Source organism: Delphinus delphis, chromosome 3, assembly GCF_949987515.2.
Source record: "Delphinus delphis chromosome 3, mDelDel1.2, whole genome shotgun sequence".
In the NCBI taxonomy this organism is placed as follows: Eukaryota; Metazoa; Chordata; class Mammalia; order Artiodactyla; family Delphinidae; genus Delphinus; species Delphinus delphis.
The window spans coordinates 58401146-58423819 of NC_082685.1; the positions used below are offsets into that span (position 1 = coordinate 58401146).

Consider the following 22674-nt stretch of genomic DNA (forward strand, 5'->3'; position numbering starts at 1 on the left):
TTAAATGGATTCTCTTTCTTTTTTTAGAATTTCATATCTTAATTTTATTGATGTGTTAACAAATCTCTTAAAATACTATCTTTATGAAAGAACAGCGTCTATCTATGAGTAGATTTATAGTGGTAGAGTTGTTTTAGGTTGGATCATCTGGGAAACATTCTGAGACAGAGATTTCAGTGCATGCGATTTCCAAGAGAGTGTTTAGGGAGAATCGCAGCTGTAAGGAGTGAGGCCAGCATGGTTTAATAGAGGAGGTTCCATGGGGTCTCAAGCTAGGATGGCTGCTCAGGATTGACCTGAATTGAGATGAGGGCGCCAGGCCTTTTTAATCCCGCATAACCAGTCATGGATGCTGGCTGCTCTGGAGGAGGGGTTGTAACCTTGGGCCAGGCAGCTCCTTTGGGCAAAGGCAATTATCAGAGAGGGACTTAGCGCAGGTAGGGGGTTGATGAGTGCCTAATCAGTGATTCTGTTTTCTTAATTTTCAGCCCTCCTACAGTGATATAGCAGCCAATCCAAAGGTATTAAAATGGATGACAGAGCTCACCAAACTGCGAAAGCAAATCAAAGGTATAAAATGTGCCATTTTTCTAATATAATTGCATTTTAAAATATTCTTTATAATAATATCTGAGAATTATAGTTATAATTTTTGATAATTTTAAATCTTGGACACTATCTGGCAAAATAAAAGTTCTCTTGTTCTTTTAGTAGTTATGGTTGCAATACTATAGTAGTAGTCAAAGTTGCAATACTATATTACATTCTTCCAAATGTCTTTCATGTGTTTTTATTAGTAATAGTCTTTTGAAGGGTACCCTAGATTATATATTCACAGGTGGTATTGTATTATGAAGTTTATATGAAACATATTTCAAATATTAAGCAGTTTTGGGTTTGGGTAGGTATTAAGAATTTTTGGTGGGTATTTCATCCAAGGCTAAGCATAATCATCAGCCTTTTATACTACAAAGACTAAATTGTAAGTCGTCTTGAATCAAAAACTAGGTCGTGTGTTACTGGGTGTCAGTCCAGTATAGCACCTGCTAAGGTTTATTTCCTTTGTGGCTGTTCAGTGAACATGCTTTTTAATAATTGTTAATACCTAAAAAATTATCTGTACCGAGTGTGGGTTTGTAATCTGGAGCATCACATTTTGGTTTATTCATTTGAATTTATTCAACAGAAATTTTAGTGTCTGTAAATACCAAGTACTTGAAGACATCTGAGGTTGTAGCAGTGAACAAGACAAACAGGGTCCCTATTGTCATTGAGTTTATTTACATTCTTATGGTTAAATAAGTTCTCCTACTTCTTTAGAATTTTCCCTTAAAATTCTGTCAAAAATTTCCTCGTGTAACACCAGTTTCCAACCATCAGTGAGAATCACTACCTTGAATATATTACTAATGAGTGTCATTAAATTATTAGCCTCCTAACTAATTTCCCAATTTTCTTCCACTCTTACTGTCCTACAGTGCCTTCTCTGCATAGCAGCCAAAATTATCTTTTATAAAAACTATGTTACTATCTTGTTCATAGCTGTTCAGTGGACTTCCCTTTCCACTTAGAATAAAGTCCAAACCCCTTACCCAGGCTTTCAAGGCCCTTTATACTCTGCCCTTTGCCCATTTTATCACTTTTCCTCATTTTCTGTCCCTTAAATATGTCATGATTTAGGGACCTTGCCCTGGCTATTGCCTCAACTGGGGAGAAATGTTCTTCCCTTAAATCTTCTATGCTAGGTTAGCTCCTTTTAAATCCATGTTCAACTAGGACGTTACCATCTCAGAAAGGCCTTCTTTGTCAATTCCATCCAAAGGAGTTGCTCTTCCAAAAAGCACACTTCTTTAACATTGTGACATCATTCTACTTTATCTTCTTTATAGCACTTAGCAATCATTGAAATTATTTTGTTTATTAATCTGATTACTTAGTTTTTGTTTTTTTACTTCCTGAATACATGCTCCATGACAACGGAGACCATGTTTGTTTGTTTACTACTGTATGCTCATCAGAGCATCACTTTAGTCAGCTTTCTATGAATATTGGTTGAAAGGAAAACCATATAATTCTCTCAGTGTATATATATAATTTAAATATTTCATGTGACTTTGAAATATCTGAGCCTGTGTGTTGTTGATATATACTTTGCTTTTGCATCTCTTGCACCTTTTTTGACCTAACTTCATTTTAGCTAAAATCAGTATTACTGATCTACCCTCTTGGTTCTGAAATGTAGATGCAAAACACAAAACCTCTGATGGAGAGTTTGTACCTCAGACACGTCCACGTAGTAACACTCTTCCAAAAAGCTTTGGCTCTTCTCTAGACCATGAAGATGAAGAGAATGAAGATGAATCCCGGGTCATTCAGAAGGAGAAGAAGCCATCTAAGGAAGCAACACTTGAACTTATTCTGAAAAGACTGAAAGAAAAACGTGTTGAGAGGTGTCTTCCAGAAGATATCAAAGTAATCTTGAGCTATGGTTTTTGCCCAGACTAGCCTTTAGAATACCTGAAATAAAATAATTACAATAGTGGCATAAAGATGTCTAGGTAGTTTACTCTCCAGGTTTGTAGTTATAGAAGCATGTTTTTATCAGCACAACAGAAGTGCTTGAGTCGAAATAATAAAACTAAAAAAACTAGAATGTGGTCTGTTCACTTATATTGGAGGCAGTTAGCAAGATGAGTGTGTTAAGAGCACGAAATATACCAGAGTTTCAATCTTGGCCTTGTGTCTTAGTAGTTGTATGTATTAAATTCTTAGCTTATGCCAGTTCCTGACTGGTTATATTATATGCATTCTGCCGCTGAGTCCCTTCAACAGCCATGTGACTGCGATTATGTCCGTTAAAGTACTAACACAATATGGTTATGAGGACTAATTGAATGCATTTTTGTGAAGAACCATTACTTAGTATAGCCTATGCCTAGGGCAGTCCTGGTCAAAGCACTTGGCAACCAAGATCATTTATCAGATGAAATTTGCTGGGAGACTACAGAGGTAGATGGTCTTAGGTGAACTTTTGTCCAGGCAGTGATGAATCCTGATGTGCATTCCTATCTTGACAACAGAGTATACCTCATGATCGAAATATTGGAGTCTTTCTCCCTTCAAACAGAGCTGGATTAGAAATTCTAGTTGCTCCCCTCCCCAGTTTTTCTTTCATTCTTTCTTTCTTTATTTTTGGCTGCATTGGGTCTTCATTGCTACATGCAGGCTTTCTCTAGTTGTGGCAAGTGGGGGCTACTCTTCATTGCAGTGCACAGGCTTCTCATTGCGGTGGCTTCTCTTGTTGCAGAGCACGGGCTTTAGGCATCTGGGCTTCAGTGGTTGTGGCTCGCGGGCTCAGTAGTTGTGGCTCACAGTCTCTAGAGCACAGGCTCAGTAGTTGTGGCACACAGGCTTAGTTGCTCTGTGGCATGTGGGATCTTCCCAGACTAGGGATCGAACCCGTGTCCCCTGCATTGGCAGGCGGATTCTTAACCACTGTGCCACCAGAGAAGTTCCCCCAATTTTTCTTGGTTTTACTTTTATGTTATACCAGCCTCCTCTCCTCCTCAACCCCTTTCCTATAAATGATTTTGATTGGATTAGCTTTATTCAAATTCCTTTTCCTAGGTTTAAGGTACAAGCTTGAGGTTGAAATCACAATGTTTTACAGAGTCTTCACCTGGCTGTCCTCTACTGAACGTACATAATCTAAAATGCTTGTTATAGGAAGTACATATCCACTGAAGTTTTTTTTGTACCTCTAGTTTTCATTCTGATGACAAACAGGGTAATTTTAATTAGTCCTAGGAGTAATTGGAGAGTTTTATTTGGGTTAAAGTGTATTCTGTGGAACATTGGTTCATTGGTATGTTAAAAGGTCGTGCTGTGGAACAAAGGGAGAAGGAGTTATGGGCAAATAAATTTGGGATTCCTGCCTACTACCATTAGAGTACTGAAAGATGGGAGAAGAGTATCTTACTTTCAGTATAAAGAAAGTGCCAGATGAAGGGGAACTGAAGTCATAGAGTAGAAGGCTAGGGTCACAAATTGACATTGTTGAGCTTTTTTCAGGATCTTTCCACTATACTGCTGCCAGATTTTAACAGTTTAGGAGAAACACCAGGTTTAAGACCTGTGCTTGTTGTGTGCCTGTGTTTTGTATATGTGCCCACACACAACAAAATTATAGTTATAATGCTAATAAAAGATTATGTGCAGGGCTTCCCTGGTGGTGCAGTGGTTGGGAGTCCGCCTGCCGATGCGGGGGGCACGGGTTTGTGTCCCGGTCCGGGGGGATCCCACATGCCGCGGAGCGTCTGGGCCCGTGAGCCGTGGCCGCTGAGCCTGCGCGTCCGGAGCCTGTGCTCTGCAACGGGAGAGGCCGCAGTGGTGAGAGGCCCGCGTACCGCAAAAAAAAAAAAAAGATTATGTGCAAAATTAAATAAACTAATAGGCATTTATTTTCTTTATTGTGTGCTGAGTAGGCACTGTGTAAATGCCTTTACAACGTATTAACTCATTTAGTCCTCATTAGAGCTCTGTGAGGTAGGTGAAGTATCCCCATTTACAGATCAGGATGTTGAACAAAAAGAGGCTAAGTAACTTACCCAAGGTACTAAGCTCTGGTATTCATCACTTATTCAGTTAAAATATAATAAATCAAACCACCAAAGGCGGTTGGTACCTAGTTTTAGAAGACCAGATTCTCCAAGAGACTGAAAAATGTTGCCTGCAAATCCATAAGCAAAAGATGTGTTCTTATTAACCTAAGCAAGAGTGGTAATGGGCTGCCCTTTCAGCCAAATTATTTACATTGTGCTGGGGAAGGGAATGATGCTGCTAATGGAAGGGTTTTTTTGTTTGTTTGTTTTTATTCTAGAAAATGACAAAAGATCATTTGGTAGAAGAGAAAACTTCTCTCCAGAAAAGTCTTCTTTATTATGAAAGTCAACATGGAAGGCCGGTAATGTCTCTCTTGCTGAAAAGATTTGATTTTCTGTCTTCAAGAACATGAATCACTTTTGTGGCCCACATCTTCAGAGCTGTTTCATAGAGCATTGTTTCCTACATTTGGGAGATTGCCTACTTACTTAAAATTACTTTTTAAAAATTGCAGGGAAAGTGATATTGCTCAATGTTTTAGAAATTTTAGATTTCTGATGACTAGGTGATTTCCATTTTTCTTGCTTCAGGTAACCAGGGAAGAAAGGCATATTGTTAAACCTCTTTATGATAGATACAGACTTGTAAAACAGATGCTGACAAGAGCTAGCATCACTCCTGTCCTTGTAAGTAAAACATGCGAATATTTATATAGTTCATTTTACCAAAACCTACTCTTTAAAAAAAAATTATTATTATGGTGGTATATTAGAGAAATACACAGCCAAGGTAACAAGAATTGTGTATGTAAGGTGAGGTTACTGCTTTAAAAGAATAGGAAGTTAATAATAAATGCCTACTATTACTTCCCAGGCACTCTTATAAGCATTTTTACTTATGATTATGTCATTAAGTCCTGACAAGTTAAGTCACAACAGGTAGAGAGGACGGTAGCCTCATTTCACAGATGATGAACCTGAAACTCAGGAGTGATGTACCCAGGGTTACCTACTTGTAGAATTAAAAACTCATATTTCAGACCCTTGCCTATTTCTTTCCATTTAAATTCATGCCTTTGAAACTACATTACTTTTGTGATGGCCATCATGATGATGTTCACTTAATTGCACAATAATGTAAACTGATTTTTTTTTCAAGTTCATCTTTTTTAACAAAAAAGTCTATTAAAATAATACTTATTCATATATATGTGCATTTTTTTTGAGAAAAAATGAAAACTCAAATGCTTACGTGCATATTAAGTGCTGTCTCCAAATTAACCATTAGATAGTATGGCTCTAGATGTCTCTCAGGCTCAAATAGAAAACAGCATGTGCCCGTTCTGCATCATCTCCTAGGAATTAATTCTCTGGAGCTTATGGTTTGCTTAAGCTTGCAGGCCATTTTTATGTTGATGGCCTCTTGAAATAAGGGTTCCCTTTAGGCTTCGACTCTCTGGCTACTCATTATTAGAATGTTCACAGTGGCCTTCTGAGCACCTTTTATTTAGCCCTTATATAAACATTCTTTTTTAACTGGCTGTTTTTTTAGTTGGCCATCTCTTAACAGTATTTAGATATAATCAGTTTTCTTTGAACAGTGAATCCTGTATAGTTTATATTCTTTTCACACATAAGATAGTTTAATACAGATTTTATCTTTTGATTACAAGGTATTTTTTGTGTGTCACTGACATTTTCATAATTCCATAATAGTATAAATAGTCTTTGAATTTATTTATGAAAACCATCTTAGAATTCCACACATTTGTTTTTAAAAACTGAGTCTATAGGAAGCATTTCTAGATCTTATGGATGCCTAAATATGACTGTCGTAAAGAGAAATTGGGAATCTAAAAATTAAGCCAAGACAATAGGAAAGAATCGTTTTTCCAACAGATGGCGCTAGCAGTTCCTCAAAAGTTTAAACATAGAGTTACCATATGACCTAGCAGTTCTCTTCCTAGGTATATACCCAAGAGAATTGAAAACATGTCCGCACAAAAATTTGTAGACAGGTCTTCAGAGTAGCATTGTTCATAATAGCCAAAGTGTAAAAACAGTCCAGATGTTCAGCCAACTGATAGATAAACATAATGGGGTATATCTGTATAGTGGAATATTATTCAGCCATGAAAAGGGATGAAGTACTGGTACACACTACAACCCGGATAAACCTTAAAAACATTTATGCTAAGTGAAAAAAGCCAGACACAAAAGGCCACATATTGTATGATTCCATTTATATGAAATATCCAGAATAGACCAGCCCATTGAGACAGAAAGTAGATTGTTGTTTGCCATGGGCTGGGGAGAGAGGGCTCATGAGTACAGGGTTTCCTTTTGGGGTGATGAAATGTTCTAGAATCACATAGTGGTGATGGTTGTACAACTTTGTGCATATACTAAAAACCACTAAATTGTACACTTTAAAAGAGTGAATTTTATGGTATATGAATTATATCTTTTTAAAAATATTTATTTATTTATTTATTTATTTAGCTAGCAGTGCTGGTCCTTAGTTGTGGCACACGGGCGGGATCTACGTTGTGGCATGTGGGATCTTCTAGTTGCGGCATGCAGGATCTTTAGTTGCAGCATGCAAATTCTTAGTTGCGGCATGTGGGATCTAGTTCCCTGATCAGAGATCGAACCCGGGCCCCCTGCATTGGGAGCATGGAGTCTTAGCTACTGAACCACCAGGGAAGTACCTATGGTATATGAATTATATCTTAATAAAGCTGTTATTTTTTAAAAAGGAGTATAAAGGGGTCCTCAGACCAACAAAGTTGACAGCTTGGTTAAAAAGAAAAATGCTCCCAATTAAATAAATAATATGTCACACATTATTATTTAGAATTTTAAAAACATTTATTGAATGAGCTCTTAGAATTACCTAGACATAAATTATCATTTGTCACTCTTATGGATACATAACAAGAAAAAAGCAAAAATAAATTTAGTAAAGAATTCCTAAAAAATTTTAAAGCATATGGTTAGAATTTTGAAAATAAAGTTTTAAGATCTATTAAACTTTATTTTAACTGTAATAGTGAAGTGAATCTTCATTGAACATTTTAAATACTTAAAATGTAACCCACTTATATGTTTATTGTTACAGGGATCTCCGTCCACCAAGCGAAGGGGTCAGATGTTACAGCCAATCATAGAAGGAGAAACTGCACATTTTTTTGAAGAAATCAAGGTAATCCTTAAGAGAAATTATTCTCTGATCTTTTTCCTAAAGGAAAAATTGAAATCATGGCATGTTTGATTCTCTGTTTGGATATATTTTTAGGAAGAAGAAGAAGAAGATGGTGTTAGTCTGTCCTCTGAGTTAACTGATATCTTGAAAACTGCTGTACAGGCACAGTCTTCATTGGAAAACTCAGAATCTGATATGGAAGAAAATCAAGAAAAACTGGCTCTAGATCTCCGATTGTCAAGTACTCGAGCAGCTTCTATGTATGTATCCTGGTTTGTGATTTTAGCCTATTCATGTAATAAAATTTATATGCAAAGAAATTCAGTGTTAAATAATTGAGTAAAGAAAAGAAATACACCCATTTTGAAAAGTGTGCTTTACAAATACATGTTGTGATTCACATTTTCTTTATTGAAAATTAGTGTGTTTTAAAAATTAAAAAAAACGGGCTTCCCTGGTGGCGCAGTGGTTGAGAGTCCGCCTGCTGATGCAGGGGACACGGGTTCGTGCCCCGGTCTGGGAAGGTCCCACGTGACGCAGAACGGCTGGGCCCATGAGCCATGGCCGCTGAGCCTGTGCGTCCGGAGCCTGTGCTCCGCAATGGGAGAGACCACAACAGTGAGAGGTCCGCGTACCGCAAAAAATAAATAAATAAATAAACCTAAAATCCTACGTTTGCTGTATGACAAAGTGCTGGAACCAGCTGAGAGTCGTCTGTTAGTTTGTGCTCTTTGAGCTTCTTTACCTGATGTGGCCTTTGGTTCTAGTTGTTAGCCCTGGCGTCACTTTAGGATCGTGTGGGAAGTTGTTTTGTTTTTGTTTTTGTTTTAAATACTTATGCAGAGCCCTACCAGCAGCTATTCTGATTTAGTCGCTCCAAGGTGAAACCTAAGACATTGGTATATTCTAAAAGCTCCCCAGCTGGCTTGATTTTGCAGCCAGGGTTAGAAACACTGTTAAGAACATAATGAATCAAAAGTGCCCTTTGAAATGTTTTCTTCCCATTTCAATTTTAGGCCCGAATTACTGGAACAACTTTGGAAAGCCAGAGCTGAAAAAAAGAAACTACGTAAAACGTTACGGGAATTTGAAGAAGCATTTTATCAACAAAATGGAAGGTTTGTTGAGCATCACAAAATTGAATCTTCTTTCTTCTTAAACTCCCAAGTGCCCATATGTTGAAATAAAGAAATATATAAGAATAGAAATAAATTGTGCGTATAAGGATGTTAGCATTGAAAATAACGGTAAAAAACATTCCTTTATACTGTGCAGCCCTGCTCTTAATGGAAAGAAAAAGTCAGAGCTGGAGTAAACAACATCTGACAAAATATTTCAGGGTTGTCCTAGAGAATGCTTGGTTGAGTGGCAGTTATTTTATGTTCCTTAATTCAGTATCCTCATCCTTTTGGAAGTGTTTGTGAAACGAGATCTCCTTTTAGAAAGGGTCCCAAATATGAGTGGTATCCTAACTAGTTTGGATTCTTATACTGAGACCATTGCTGCTTAGGCTGCATGTTGGGTCATTCTAGGGCACGTATTTCCAAGGTGTGTATCAGTGTGGCAGTCATGTGGCTCCCCTATAATACAATATGGCAAGTGCCTTTATCTAACTGGGTAATACACAGTTGACCCAGTGGGACTCTTTTAAAAGTAAGAAAAATACATTCTAATTCAGATTGTGGCCAGAAATGAGGATTATTTACCTCAGGCCTCAGAAAAGTTTTTCCATGTTACCAGACGGTCTTACCAAGCCAATAGCTCTATAGTAGTCCCCCCTCTTCAGTTTCTCTTTGCAGTTTCAATTACTCCATGGGTAATTGCGGTCCAGAAATATTAAACGGAAAGTTCTAGAAATAAACAATTCATAAAGTTTAAACTGTGCACTGTCCTGAGTAGTGTGATGAAATCTCGTGCTGGCCCACCCAGGACGTGAAGCATCCCTTTGTCCAGCATATCCTGCCCTTTAGTCAGTTAGTATCCATCTTGTTTGTCAGATCCGTCGTCACAGTATCTCAGTGCTTGTGCTCAAGTAACCCTTACTTTAGTTAATGCCCCAAAGCGCAAGAGTAGTGATGCTAGCAATTCAGATATGCCAAAGAGAAGCCACAGAGTACTTCAGGTGAAAAGGGGAAAGTTCTTTACTCAGTGAGGCTACGAAAAAAATCATGTGCTGAGGTGCTCCGATCTATAATAACGAATCTATCCATGAAATTTTGAAGAAGGAAAAGGAAATTCCTACTAGTTTTGCTGTCATACCTCAAACTGCAGAAGTTATGGCCACAGTGCATGATAAGTGCTTAGTTAGTATGGAAAAGGCTTTAAACTTGTACTGTAAGATATTTTGAGAGAGCCCGCATTCACATAACTTTTATTACAGAGTATTGTTATAATTATTCTATTTTATTATTAGTTATTGTTAATCTCTTACTGTGTCTAATTTATAAATTAAACTTTATCATAGGTATGTATGTATAGTATATATAGGGTTTGGTTTCAGGCATCCACTGGGGTCTTGGAATGTATCCCCACGGATAAGGAGGGGGACTACTGTGTTTGAGAGTCTTCTACGTAGGTTGGCATATATGGTTAAAAAAATCTCAAGTGTGTTTTCCAAGTACCTTCTAATTCTTTGTCTTATTGGAAAAAAACTTTGCTTGCAGTTAGGGTAGTTTGATGCTTTACCTGGTTATTAAACTGAATTGCTTTGGGTCAGTAATATAAAGTGAGAAAAATGATTTTTTCGCTACCACTAAGATGTTATACTTTTACATCTTAATTCACTGAAGCCAGAGTTAAGTAATGTATGGAATGTATGAAATGACTCAGCGTAGCCTCTAGCACTTAGTATACACTCACAGACCTGACAGAGTCTAGTAGCTCATGTTTTATTAAAATATTTGATTATCTGTAGTTACCTGCAATCATCATTGATACTAATATCATCAATTAATCTGTCAATAGAGAAATACATCAAAATTAGAAGTGTTCTAGGAATATTCCATTGGGATGAAGGGAATTCGTCCAATAATCTTCTTTTTTCTTGCAGAACAGTTTTTTATTTGAGTTTGTATTGGGTAATATTCTGTCTCTCATTACGACAACTTCTGGGACTTTATTTTCCAGATGATCTCTAGGTTTTATTTTCTCCCCTAGGAATGCCCAGAAAGAGGATCGTGTTCCAGTGCTTGAGGAGTACAGGGAGTACAAGAAAATTAAAGCCAAGCTTAGGCTTCTTGAAGTTCTTATCAGCAAACAAGATTCTTCAAAATCCATATAAAATATGGTCCTTGAAAACATCATAAAATCAGTTGTATTCCCTGAAGCTATCATCATGTGTGCTTGGCTGGTACTTAAGTTCATTTTGTCAGGCACTCACAGAGTCTCATTTTGTACTTGCTGGTGGTGCCACTAGAGAAATGATGGGAGGGTAAGTAGACCCTGTCTAGGGAGTGCGATGTTCCATGTTAACCACAGACTGCCCCTCTACCTTTAGCAAACATCCACTTTTCTTCATTGTTTTGTACTACAGATACATCGTGTTAGTAGAAGACTAATATTTTATCTTTTCAACTTTAAGAACTTTGGAGATAGAAGCTTTTTGTTATTACCAACTTTATTATTTTGTTTTTCATTACTCAAGAAAATTGAGAGGAAAATCTTCACATTGAATTCTTCTTCAGTTGCCTTTTTCTTACAGAATGACTGAAAATTTGAAAGAAAAGCCTATAAATGTGCACATATGCAACTATGTTCTCTGTTTTCTTAGAAAACCAAAATCAAGTGAAATTTCAAGTCCTACTGTGGAACATATTTCTGTTAAATTCCCAAAGTGACACTTTCTCACAGGTAGTATGTTAGCAGAATTTTGCAATTCAGTGGTCACACAGCTCCTGGATGAAGATAACAGCGGGTAGACCAAAAAGTGACCTTGCTTATTAGTATAGTGAAAACACACAGCACACATCACACACAGAACTGAATTAATATCACATGCTGCCTTTGGGACTTAAGTTACTGTTTGTTTCCTCAGTTACAGTTTATCAGTTGGTGATGATGTGATTTGTCTGGATTAGATCCTGCATTTTTTCCCCCTACCCACCTCCAGATAATGTGAGAAAATAGCCATGTCAGTATGTAGGAACTCTGATGGTGCTCAGATTTGTGTGTTCAATCAAATGGGCTTAAATTGGCAAAAGAATCATTATGCCTGAAGTAAATCTATTCTTAACAAGGGCTATACCACTGCATTTTTACATGTACCTTCAAGGGGTTGCATCATTTTTTTTTTCTTTTTTAATCAGCAAAATCCATAAAGAAAACATCCTCTAGAGGGATCACCTTTTGCTCGATCACAAGCTGTTTAAAGCAGCTGGTTATAGGTGTATTGTGGTATGCCCCTTGTCATACACTCTAAGCATATCTTTTTTTCTCTGGCTTTGCATGGCTTTTCTTCAGGTTCTTTCCTGGTATAATTCTGCTAATTATTTTCACAGAATGGTGACTTTATTTGTGCTAACAATATGATAGTCATTAACAGCATATTCTGATCAGGCTTAATCTAAGTGTTCATTTTTTTCCTGGTGCTTTTTTGGATTGATGAGTGTCTCACTTTGTGCCCATGTTTTGCATGCAGTGACTCATGCATGGTTTTCTTAACTAGCTAATATTCATAATTTGTTCCATACAAAAATGGACTTTTGCAGCATCCTTTAATAAGGTGAGGGAAGCATGAACCTCAGACTTCTGGCACTATTACATAGCACATGAAGTAGCTTGATAATAAGTAGCATTTCTAGTACTTCACATTTCTAGTACTTCACATTTCACCTGTGTGTGCAATGCCTTTTTTGGGGGGAGGGAATGTTCCTTGGTAGTGAACGTGTCATTGGGGAATAAAGCACTAAATCCAGCCCTTTTCGTGTGGTTTCCTTTTGATACAGCTAGGTTATTCATAATGTACACCTAGAAACGTGAAATTGAGAACACCAAAAGATGTTATCATTTTGATTTGAATTCATCATGCAGTGTACATTTAGTTAATTTCTTTCAGTCTCCAACAGGAGTATATCCAAACATCTTATTTAATGTGCACTGTATATTGTTTTATATGAATGTTTTATTTTATATACCACATGCAAAAATGTCCATATGCACTATTTAAATGTTTTAAATAATATATTCCTTCTTTATAATGCTAAATCTATATGAGTACCATATTTTTATAAGTCAGTGGCCTGACTGGTTTCATTTTAGAATTAACAGCTGCTTCATGATGTTGGTTATTCATTGTTAATGTTTGGCTGTGAGTAGAATAGATAAAAAGTGGCATGGCAGCACTTATGCTATGTGACAGTATTGTGTGTCATAGTTCAGTAGTAAGTGGTAGAATTAGGCAGTTTGTGATAATTTTACTTTGGTACAAGTAAAAACTGTATATCTATATACAAACAGTATATAGATATATACGACTACAAGTATAATTGCATTGCTGTGTTTGGCACTTCATTGTATAGACTTTTGTAATAAAAGAACTTTAATGTTCTAAGTCATTGTAAATGTTTTTTGTTTTTTTCACTAGATGTTTAAAAAGAAGAAATAAAACCCTCAAGTGTTCCCTTGCCTTAATGTTCTCAGGCTTTGTTTGAATTACCCCAACCAGGGACCATGTGGGGAGACAGCAAGGTTACTAAACCGTGACTGTCTACAGCTCTAGGGAGTGGTAAGACAAGGAAAGGCCATGTTGTTGATTCTCTTTGGAAATCTAGGGAGAAGATGCAGAGAGAATAGTCAGCATTTCTTGTTGCAGTGAATTATCTTATTAAGAAAACTTGACATGCAGTCTCTAAGAGAAGAGCTTGGCTTAAGGAAGGTGGGTATATTTAACAATTCCTTTATTTGAGTTTTACAGTCCAGGGACTGTTGAGCACAATGTGGAAGTCTATGGTCACATGATGTTACTTGGGCTAAGAGAACGTATAACATATGGCTCTTCTAGGAGGGCTTATGTAACCTATATTAGAAGAGTTTCCTTCCAATTTCCAAAATGCCAGCCATCCATACAGGGCTTTTGCAACACCCTCATTTACACTTTTCAAACATAACTTCTTATAACCTTGATACTCCTACCTGGCTCTTTTATTTTATGTTTTAAAGGATAGTTTACTTTTAAAGTAGTCGAGGAAGCACTTTTGGGAAACTTCAAATGTGTTACTTTAGAAACTGTCTAGATGAAGTTCTAGTTTGAAGATATTAGTGAAATTTCTGTAGGTGGTTGGGAAGTTTGTTCTTCTACACTTTGCCTTTTTCCAGGGGACTTCCAACTGGGAAGAGTGGAGGTGAGATTATTTTACTTGGGGTCTTATATAATGGTTTTCTAGAATCCTAAGCATTTATTAATTTACCTTTGGCTAGAGAAATTAGAACATGGCACATGATGAGAATACCAACAGTTCTAATACTCTGTGTAGCATTGAGAAAACTATCTTTACTGACTTATCGAACTATTAATTAGAGACCTGCCCTAAGAACTAAAAGCAATATTATTTTATACTTTCCGTTCACATTCCTAGATTTTAATAATAAATCTCATTATAGAAGTCTTCATGTGTACCTGTGTATGTATACTGTGGAGGCGTGTTGTAATACACATGGATTATATATTGGGTCCCATTCCTAGAAATCATTTGATGATTATCATTGACCCTGATGATAGTTTGATGGTAGCTAGTTTTGTGCTTTTAAAATGTACCCCAAATGGGGACAAATTTAGGAAATAATTCAGTACAGGAATAAATCGTTAGAAATGTTCCATGATTGTATCACAGATTCTCACCTCCACTTGCCTCAATATTGTAGAGCTGAAACCTTTCTCATCACTCGGTTTAGTTTTAAACTGACGTAGTGTAATTCTTTCTCCAGCTCCACAGCATATAAAAAGAGGCTAGAGGATAATTTAGAAGGAAGTAGAGAATGAGTCAGTAACATTTTTGTACATAAAGAGACAGCAGGTTATTAACACCTATTGTGAAATACTTTGAGTGGGAAGATAGTATTTTAAGCTCCCAAAATATGCCTAGTATGGCCAGTTATGGATCTAATATTCTAAAGCTGTGTGGAGCACAGTATCTGCTATGCGTGTCAAGTATAAATGGCAGTCTATTATTTAGAGATGTAAGGACAAAAGCAGTTGGTCTTGCTCTCACCTTGCATTTAAACAAATGGAGTTTTGTGCTTTCTGTGTCATTTTAAAGTTGGGTAAAAAATTGGGGGAAAAAAGTGGCATCTTAACAGAATGAGATTCTGGGTTCAGGAAAATTGTGGAATGTCCCCAGTCCCCATATCACGATATCCCATAGCACCTTGGTTAGAACAAATGCTTACTCTCGAAATTCTTGTTGAGTGACAGGCTGGTAGTCATCTTGAATTTCTGTAGAATAATACTTTTTCTCAAGCCTCTCTTTCCATTTTTTCATCTGCTCTGCACTTTGAATCTCCTGTAAAGTTAGAGGAAAAAGCATAAGCTGCAATCTTTAAATTTTTCTCTGTTGCAGGCCCATGGCACACAAGCATCACAGGGTTGAGAATCTTAAACTTTACTCTCCAGGGCTGTGATTTTGAGCCCCACTGGCTTTTTGCCCTGCCTGATTTTTGGGTCTATGCATTAGCAGAGTCACCTCAGAGAACTTGGTGTTAAAACTGTTTAGCAGAGTTAGGGGATTTTTAAATTATGAATATCTTCTTATTCCCTTTTCACTGCCTCTTCCCCTCTGCATCTCCAGCTGATATTCTCCATTCTTCACTTGGCGAAAGCTGGGATGTTCTTTTCTGTACCTCTGTTCTATAATGAAGCAAGTGTACATCAAAGTACATTTGTGGGTATTATTTGCCCTCCCAGCTGCTTCTCAGCCAGACTCCTAACAATTCCCAATCTCCTCTTCATAATTACTGCATCAATCTGTGTACTCCAATCTGTCCACATACCCCAGAATAAGCTCCTCATACCAGAAGATTCTTGCTGTATCCTTCTCTGATCCTAAAGAGCCCTTTCTGTGCTTTGTGCTCACTACCCACCCATTTTCCTTTTAGTGTCCAAATACCTTTTTCCCAACTTTAGAAAAAATGCTCTGTTATGTTATGGAAAATAGAAACAGCCCTAGAAAAAGAGGGAAAGAAGAGACAGTGCACCCAGATACGACGCAAAGACTTTTCAGTAAATCGGTATGCTATTGCCCTGCTCCAACAGTAATGTTAAGTAGCAAAGTGGATCCCTGTATAAGGGTTCTGATTACCTTCCTCAGAGAGAATGGTGATGCCCAAGTTCATACATTGTTTACCTGATAAATGGATGCTGTTCTGGCCAGAGGAGCTGTGCTATATATCAGAAAGTGTTTGTCTTTAAACCAACATATCCGAAGTAGGAAAGGGTGGTTTTCAATCTTTCTAGTTTTATTTCAGCCACATTACAGCACCTATGTTTTGACATATTTACCAGTACTTATAATGTGATGTTAAAAAAGTGGTGGGCCCCACAAATATTTCTAAATGACCAGGTCTATTAAAATGTGGATGCATTAGTAATATGCATTGAATAGACTGCCTGGTAAATGATGCATCCTTCAAAAAACCCATCTCAACCATCGCTTTTTCTATGAAGCCTTCCTTGACATTCACAGGAAAGTAATACCTTTCCTCATAGAGCAGCAACTATGTGGGGGCATTTGCTCAAGCTCCTAGGTTCTAGTCAACCCACCTCTTCCCTGCAGGTGGTAGCTGCTGCTTATAATTGTTTCTGGATTAATTCAGTGTTCTGCAATGTTTCTTACAGACCTCTCATGCCTCAGAAATGACTTCTGTGAAGTAAACCCCCTCTTTTTGAGCTACCTCGTGTGTTTCTGTTTTTCTGACTGGCCCCTAACTGATGACTGGTTGGTAGCAGAGAAGGTCCAAAGAAACAGACCCTTATAGACAGCGTGCCTCCACCAAGGGACACAACAATTGACTTAAAGTTTGAGACCACCGCCTGGCTATTTGGGATTCCTCAGGCTACCGAACCAGCAGGCTAAGAAGTGATTGAGGTGACTGATCCCAATTACCAAGGGGAAATTGGTGCTGCTACAAAATGGGTTCAGAGAGGGCTCTGTTTGGAACCCAGGGAATTCTCTGAGGGGTGCCTCTTAATACTTCCATGTCTAAAACTCTGTAGTTTAAACATTAAATTCTTAAGGAATTGTGATTCGAGTAGAAAAGGTCTTAACGTCACCCAGAGATGGATACAATTACTCTTGGGACTTTACTTCTCCACTTCTGGGGAGAGAATAAGAGGGCCTCCATTTTCATAGAGGATAGTTCTGTCTTATTAGATGGAAGCTAGAAATAGTTATTGTCATTTTATGGAAGTACAGATGTGTACTAAATAGCCAAAGCGGGTGAATTCAGCTGACTGTTTAGCTAATATCTCTCAACTCAAAATTTGCCCTCCTAAACTCTTATGCTGTGTTATGCTCTTTATGCTGGATCTCAGGCTTTGCAAACCTCATTCCCTAGACTGTCTTGCTACCAGATTTGTTGGGTTCTGCCTCACTGGACGATGGAGGGGAGAAGGTTCTTCTTGTTTTCTTTCTATCAGCATTGCTGATAGAATGGTAGTTGGCTCCAGGCTGCAGTTGTCCAGCTTCTTTTGGCATACCCAGCACCAGCTTCATCATACTCCCTCAGAAGTATCAGGAGCAGCAGGGGTGGGATGAGGGTGACCTCAGAGGTCTGAGCAGCAGCTTCAGGCCCCTTAGGTGTCTTAGGTTCCAGTAAACCCACCTTTTGTAACCTTAGCCATGGGAGTGGTAGCATCCTCCTACAGTTATTACTTATGAGTTGCTTCAGTGTTTTTACTTTTTCTATTTTCCAATATCTGTGTAACCAATTCCCTGTAATAAATTTTCTCTGTTTGAAATGTATAGTATGGTTTCCATTTTCCTGACTAGGTCCTCATACATGTAATAAGTATGTCATTTGGTCAGATGTATGTTTGCCTTTAAGGAATGTTTTAAATTTTTCCATATCTTGGTTTTAAACATTTAAAAATTAGTCCCTGGGCATTTTCTATTTTGTTGCTATTGTAGTTTCTTCTATTATAATTTTTAATGAGCTGGTTGATGTTTGCATATATGACATGACTATGTAAATTATTTTTTCCTACTACTTAATCTCTTTTTGTCATAATTTTTCAGTTCATTGTATACCTGAGAAAGAGAATCATATCTCAAACAGAGGTAGTTTTTACCTCTTCCTTTTCTACTTTTGTACTTCTCATGTATTTCTCTTGCTTAATTCTTTTTTTTTTTTTTTTTTTTTTTTTGCGGTACATGGGCCTCTCACTGTTGTGGCCTCTCCCGTTGCGGAGCACAGGCTCGGGATGCGCAGGCTCTGCAGCCTTGGCTCACGGGCCTAGCCGCTCCGCGGCATGTGGGATCTTCCCGGACCGGGGCACGAACCTGTGTCCCCTGCATCAGCAGGTGGACTCTCAACCACTGCACCACCAGGGAAGCCCTCTTGCTTAATTCTTTTGTCTGATCTCTCCAATACATCCTTGTCTTGTCCTTGACATGTCCAATGTTTCCCTATTAGATCAGGTGCTAGCTTTGGGGTGAGATAAATTTGTTTTTATCATGTCAAGGAGGAGTCCATTGATTCCTGTTTTGTTTTCCCCCTCAAAGTTGGATGTTGAATCTTATCAAATACCCAGCATCTATGGAAAATAATAGTTTTCCTTTTTTTGATCTATAAATAGAACGGATTATGGTAATTAGTTGATTATACAGTTTTGAATCATCTTCTCATTCTTTGAATAAGCCCTATCTGAATCATGGTATTGTGTTCTGTTGGATTCTGTTTGCTAATATTTAGGATTTTTGCTTCAAGATTTATAAGTGATATTTTGTTTTTTAAAATTAATTAATTAAATTTTGGCTGCATTGGGTCTTCATTGCTGCGCGTGGGTTTTCTCGAGTTGCAGTGAGCGGGGGCTGCTCTTTGTTGTGGTGCGCGGGCTTCTCATTGCGGTGGCTTCTCTTGTTGCGGAGCACATGCTCCAGGCACGCTGGCTTCAGTAGTTGTGGCACACAGGCTTCATTGCTCCACAGCATGTGGGATCTTCCCGGACCAGGGATTGAACCCGTGTCCCTTCCATTGGCAGGCGGATTCTTAACCACTGCGCCACCAGGAAAGTCCCTATAAGTGATATTTTCTTTTTCTGTTTTTTTTTTTATTTTTATTGAGGAGGATACAATCTTTACTAGGTTTTAGAATCACTATATAGTGATTCTAAAATTATTTTATAAAAATAATTTGGAAATTTTCAATTTTCTCTTTGCTCTGGAACAGCTCAAATAGCTTGAAATTATTTATTCTTTAAAAATCTGGTAAAATTTCCATATGAAACCATCTGGGCCTGATTTATTTCAGAGGTAGCTCTTTGATGGCTTCATTTCTTCTACAGAATGGATTTGTTTAAGCTTTTAAAAATCTCTTTTGGGCTCAGTTTTGATAAATTTTATTTTCAGTTTATTGAGGTTTTCTTTTTGGCCCAATATATCTATTTTCATGAAGGGGTTTTGAAAAACAGGTGTATCTTCTGGGAGTACAGAGTTTAATACATAATTGTAAGATCACTTCATTCATTATATATATATTTTTAATCCTTTCATTTTTCTTGATCTGTTCTTTAGTGTATTCTTGTATGTTTTTCCTTTTATAAGTCTAGTAGTCTTTACTTTATGGAAGTTTATGCCATATTATTTGTTGCATAGATAATCATAACTATTAAAATTGATCTTAGCCTTATAAAGTGCCCTTCATCTCATTTAGAACTTTTTTCTAGAATTCTACCTTGACTTATATTGTGTCCTCTGATAACTTTTCCTTGCCTTTTATACCTTGGCTCATGCTTTTATACTTTTCTAAATCACTTTGTTTTAGGTATATATTTTAGGCTATATCGTAGGATTGGGTGTTACTCTGTGATTCAATCTGAAAATATTTTCTTTTTCTTTTTAAGTAAATTAAGCTTATTTGTCTTTACTGATATGTCAGATATATCTGGTCACAGTTATATTGTTTTAAGGTATATTTACAGTCTTCTACCATGTGGCATATTATCAGTTTTCTTTTTTGATTTGGTACTGCTTCCCTTTAAGAATGTATGTATTTTTGTTTTAGTGGTCTGTTTTTATTCACGTATCTTTTTATACATCCTCCATCATCTCTTTCTCGTTTTGGTTCCCTCAACAAGAACCAAACAAGTTCAACAAAAAAATTAGGTTATAATTTCTTCCTCCTCATTTCTTTTCCCTCTACTACCCAAGTATATTTAATCATATTACTGTATTTTGTTGTATCTGAGAGATGGAGTCTATCGTAAGACCATTACACCATTATTTTATGTACCACTTAGGAAAAAAAATGCCACCAGTTAAAATATGGCACATTGTCAAATATAAGGCACATCTTGATTTCAGAGATATTAAAATGTGGAAAAATGTGTTTTAAAATTAATAAAACAATATCTTTTAAATTTACTACTGTGCTCTTAAATATGCTAAAGTTTCTTCTTTTGGGCTATTAACTCTAAATGATAATTCTTCAACTTTTTAGCTATTACATATGAAATAATCAGTCAGCTTTTTTTACTTTACACCTTCTCTCTTCCTTCTTTTTTCTAAAATTTCTCAGTCATCTCTTGTTTGGCTGAAGATGATCCTCACGTGGAATCCTCAGGAATACAGTGGGATTCCCCAAGTTCTTACATGTTCAAAACTGTTAGAGCCTTTATACTTGAAACACAGCTTTGCTGCATATAAAAAAGCCTTGGCTTACGTTTTCTTTCCTTTCTATATTGTAGGTGTTGTTCCGTTGATTTATGGTGTTGAATGGTGTTATGCTAACCTAATTCTCTTTTCCTTGTAAGTAAATCCAAATTTTGCTTGGATAAGTCTCATGTTCATTTTAGGTAATTTTTCCCAGGTACATAGTATGTCTTTCAATATACATTGTCTTTTATTTCAGAAATGGTTTATTGAATTATAGTTTTGTTTTTTAAAAGAATCTCAAACTTACAGAACAGTTATAAGAACAATACAAATAGTTTTTATCCTCTGAAGTATTTGAAGTTGCCAACATGAATGCCTTATTGTCCCTGAATACGTCAGTGTGTATTTCCTGCATACAAGGACATTCTCCTTTATATAAGCACAGTATAATCATCAGAATCAGAAAATTAATATTGATAGATTATTACCATCTAAATCCTCAGTTCCCTATTCAAATTTACCAGTGTCCCAATGATGCCCTTTATTGTAAAAAGATCCAGTCCATGATTATGCATTGTATTTACCCATCTTTTAATCTCAGTCTGGTGTAGTTCCTCAGCTTTACCTTGACTTTCATGACCTTGAAACTTCTGAAGTCTATAGGCCAGTATTTCATAGAATGTCCCTCAGTTTCTTATTGTGTGATGGTTCGTTGCGTTATGCATCTTCGGCAGAAATTTTACAGAAGGGATCCTGTGTTCTCTTAGTGTCTTGTCAGGTGGCATATAATTTCAGCTTGTTCCAGTACTGATTAAGGTTCTGTTTTCTAGACTTTTTCACCGTAATGTTTTTCTTTTTGTAATTAGTAAGTATTTTGTGGAGAGGTATGGAAATGTTCTATTCTTCCTCAGACTTTCATTCATGTATATGTTTAGATCAGTGTGGACTCATGGAATCCTATTTTATTCCGTGGGTTTAAATTAATATTCATTAAGTGCTTAAATAAGTGCTTAAAATCCCACACTTGGCCAGCGGGATCCCCACTCAAGCTGACTTTTGTGTCCTTTTAACAGATCTCCATCATTCTATATGGAGTACAGTATGAAGCACCTATACTTTCCAGTCCTGGAATTAACTGTATTTCCAAGGAGCCCGGGTTCCTTTTAGAGGAGAATGGTATTTGGAAACCAAGATCTGGACGCTCGTTGTGTCATTGCTACTAGGATGTCACTCTAGCTTTCTCAGTGGACAGAGTTAGAAGATACATTCGCGCGCGCACACACACACACACACAGTTGCAATTCTAATCCAACACCACAAGGTTCATTTTAACCTTCAGCCTTTCCATTTTTGCAATTCCATTGTCTGATAATGAGAAACCTCACTCCATTATACATACTTGTTTGCTTATTCCAATCTCTTGACCCTGCTGTCCTCTTTCTCAATATATTGGGGGGTGGGAGGCATCCAGAAGTAGAGCAATGTTCTATTTTTTCACTTGGGTGGTAGTGGTATGTGGAGGTTTGCTTCATAATTATTTATTAAACATATATGTTTAGTCATTTGAATATATGTTACAGTTTTGAAATATAAGAAAAATCATTTAAGTGATTCAGCACATTAATGATTACAAGAGAACAATTATATAATCATCTCAATAGAGTATACTCACTAAACCCTGTGTGCTAATCCCACAGTGAAGGTACAGCTGTAGGACAAGGGTATCTGGCTAAGAGCACCAATAAGAGAGACAGAGCATCTGGAATCCAAACAATTTGTCCTAAATAAGAAAGGATCTAGATTCTGGGAGAAATTTGGAGGTGGCAACTACTGCTCTGAAAAAAGCAAATCATTCAGTTCTTAAATCAGAACTTTTTCTAATAAAGCTATCACTTCTTTACGAGAAAATTAAAATCTTACTTTTTCATCAAAGCCTTCTCTTCTGGCTTGTTCAGCCAAATCTCTGCTTTTCCTACTGAGAATATAAAATAAAAATCAGAGGTATATGACAGTAAAAAGGAAAATGACAGTATAAAATATAACCAGATCTGTATTAAGGATCTGA

At 37.0% G+C, this 22674-nt stretch overlaps 2 protein-coding genes across 12 annotated transcripts in view; one reads left to right on the top strand and one right to left on the bottom strand.

Annotated features, from left to right (window-relative positions):
• FAM13B (family with sequence similarity 13 member B) overlaps positions 1-11086 on the top strand; it is an 86973-nt gene extending 75887 nt beyond the window's left edge. For 5 of the 11 annotated variants that reach the window (XM_060008778.1, XM_060008779.1, XM_060008781.1 and 2 more), the window contains 8 exons: positions 489-570; positions 2243-2472; positions 4880-4963; positions 5193-5288; positions 7723-7806; positions 7900-8066; positions 8823-8924; positions 10963-11086. In XM_060008778.1, coding sequence (XP_059864761.1) covers positions 489-570; positions 2243-2472; positions 4880-4963; positions 5193-5288; positions 7723-7806; positions 7900-8066; positions 8823-8924; positions 10963-11086 — 969 coding nt within the window. The remainder of the gene's footprint in view (positions 1-488; positions 571-2242; positions 2473-4879; positions 4964-5192; positions 5289-7722; positions 7807-7899; positions 8067-8822; positions 8925-10962) is intronic. The other 6 variants (XM_060008784.1, XM_060008786.1, XM_060008789.1 and 3 more) reach the window with 4 other exon arrangements.
• A 79-nt stretch (positions 11087-11165) lies between these two features.
• PKD2L2 (polycystin 2 like 2, transient receptor potential cation channel) overlaps positions 11166-22674 on the bottom strand; it is a 38738-nt gene continuing 27229 nt past the window's right edge. Inside the window, exons 12-14 of the mRNA XM_060008790.1 lie at positions 22530-22584; positions 15190-15302; positions 11166-11217 (exon numbers count right to left, since the gene is read on the bottom strand). Coding sequence (XP_059864773.1) covers positions 11166-11217; positions 15190-15302; positions 22530-22584 — 220 coding nt within the window. The remainder of the gene's footprint in view (positions 11218-15189; positions 15303-22529; positions 22585-22674) is intronic.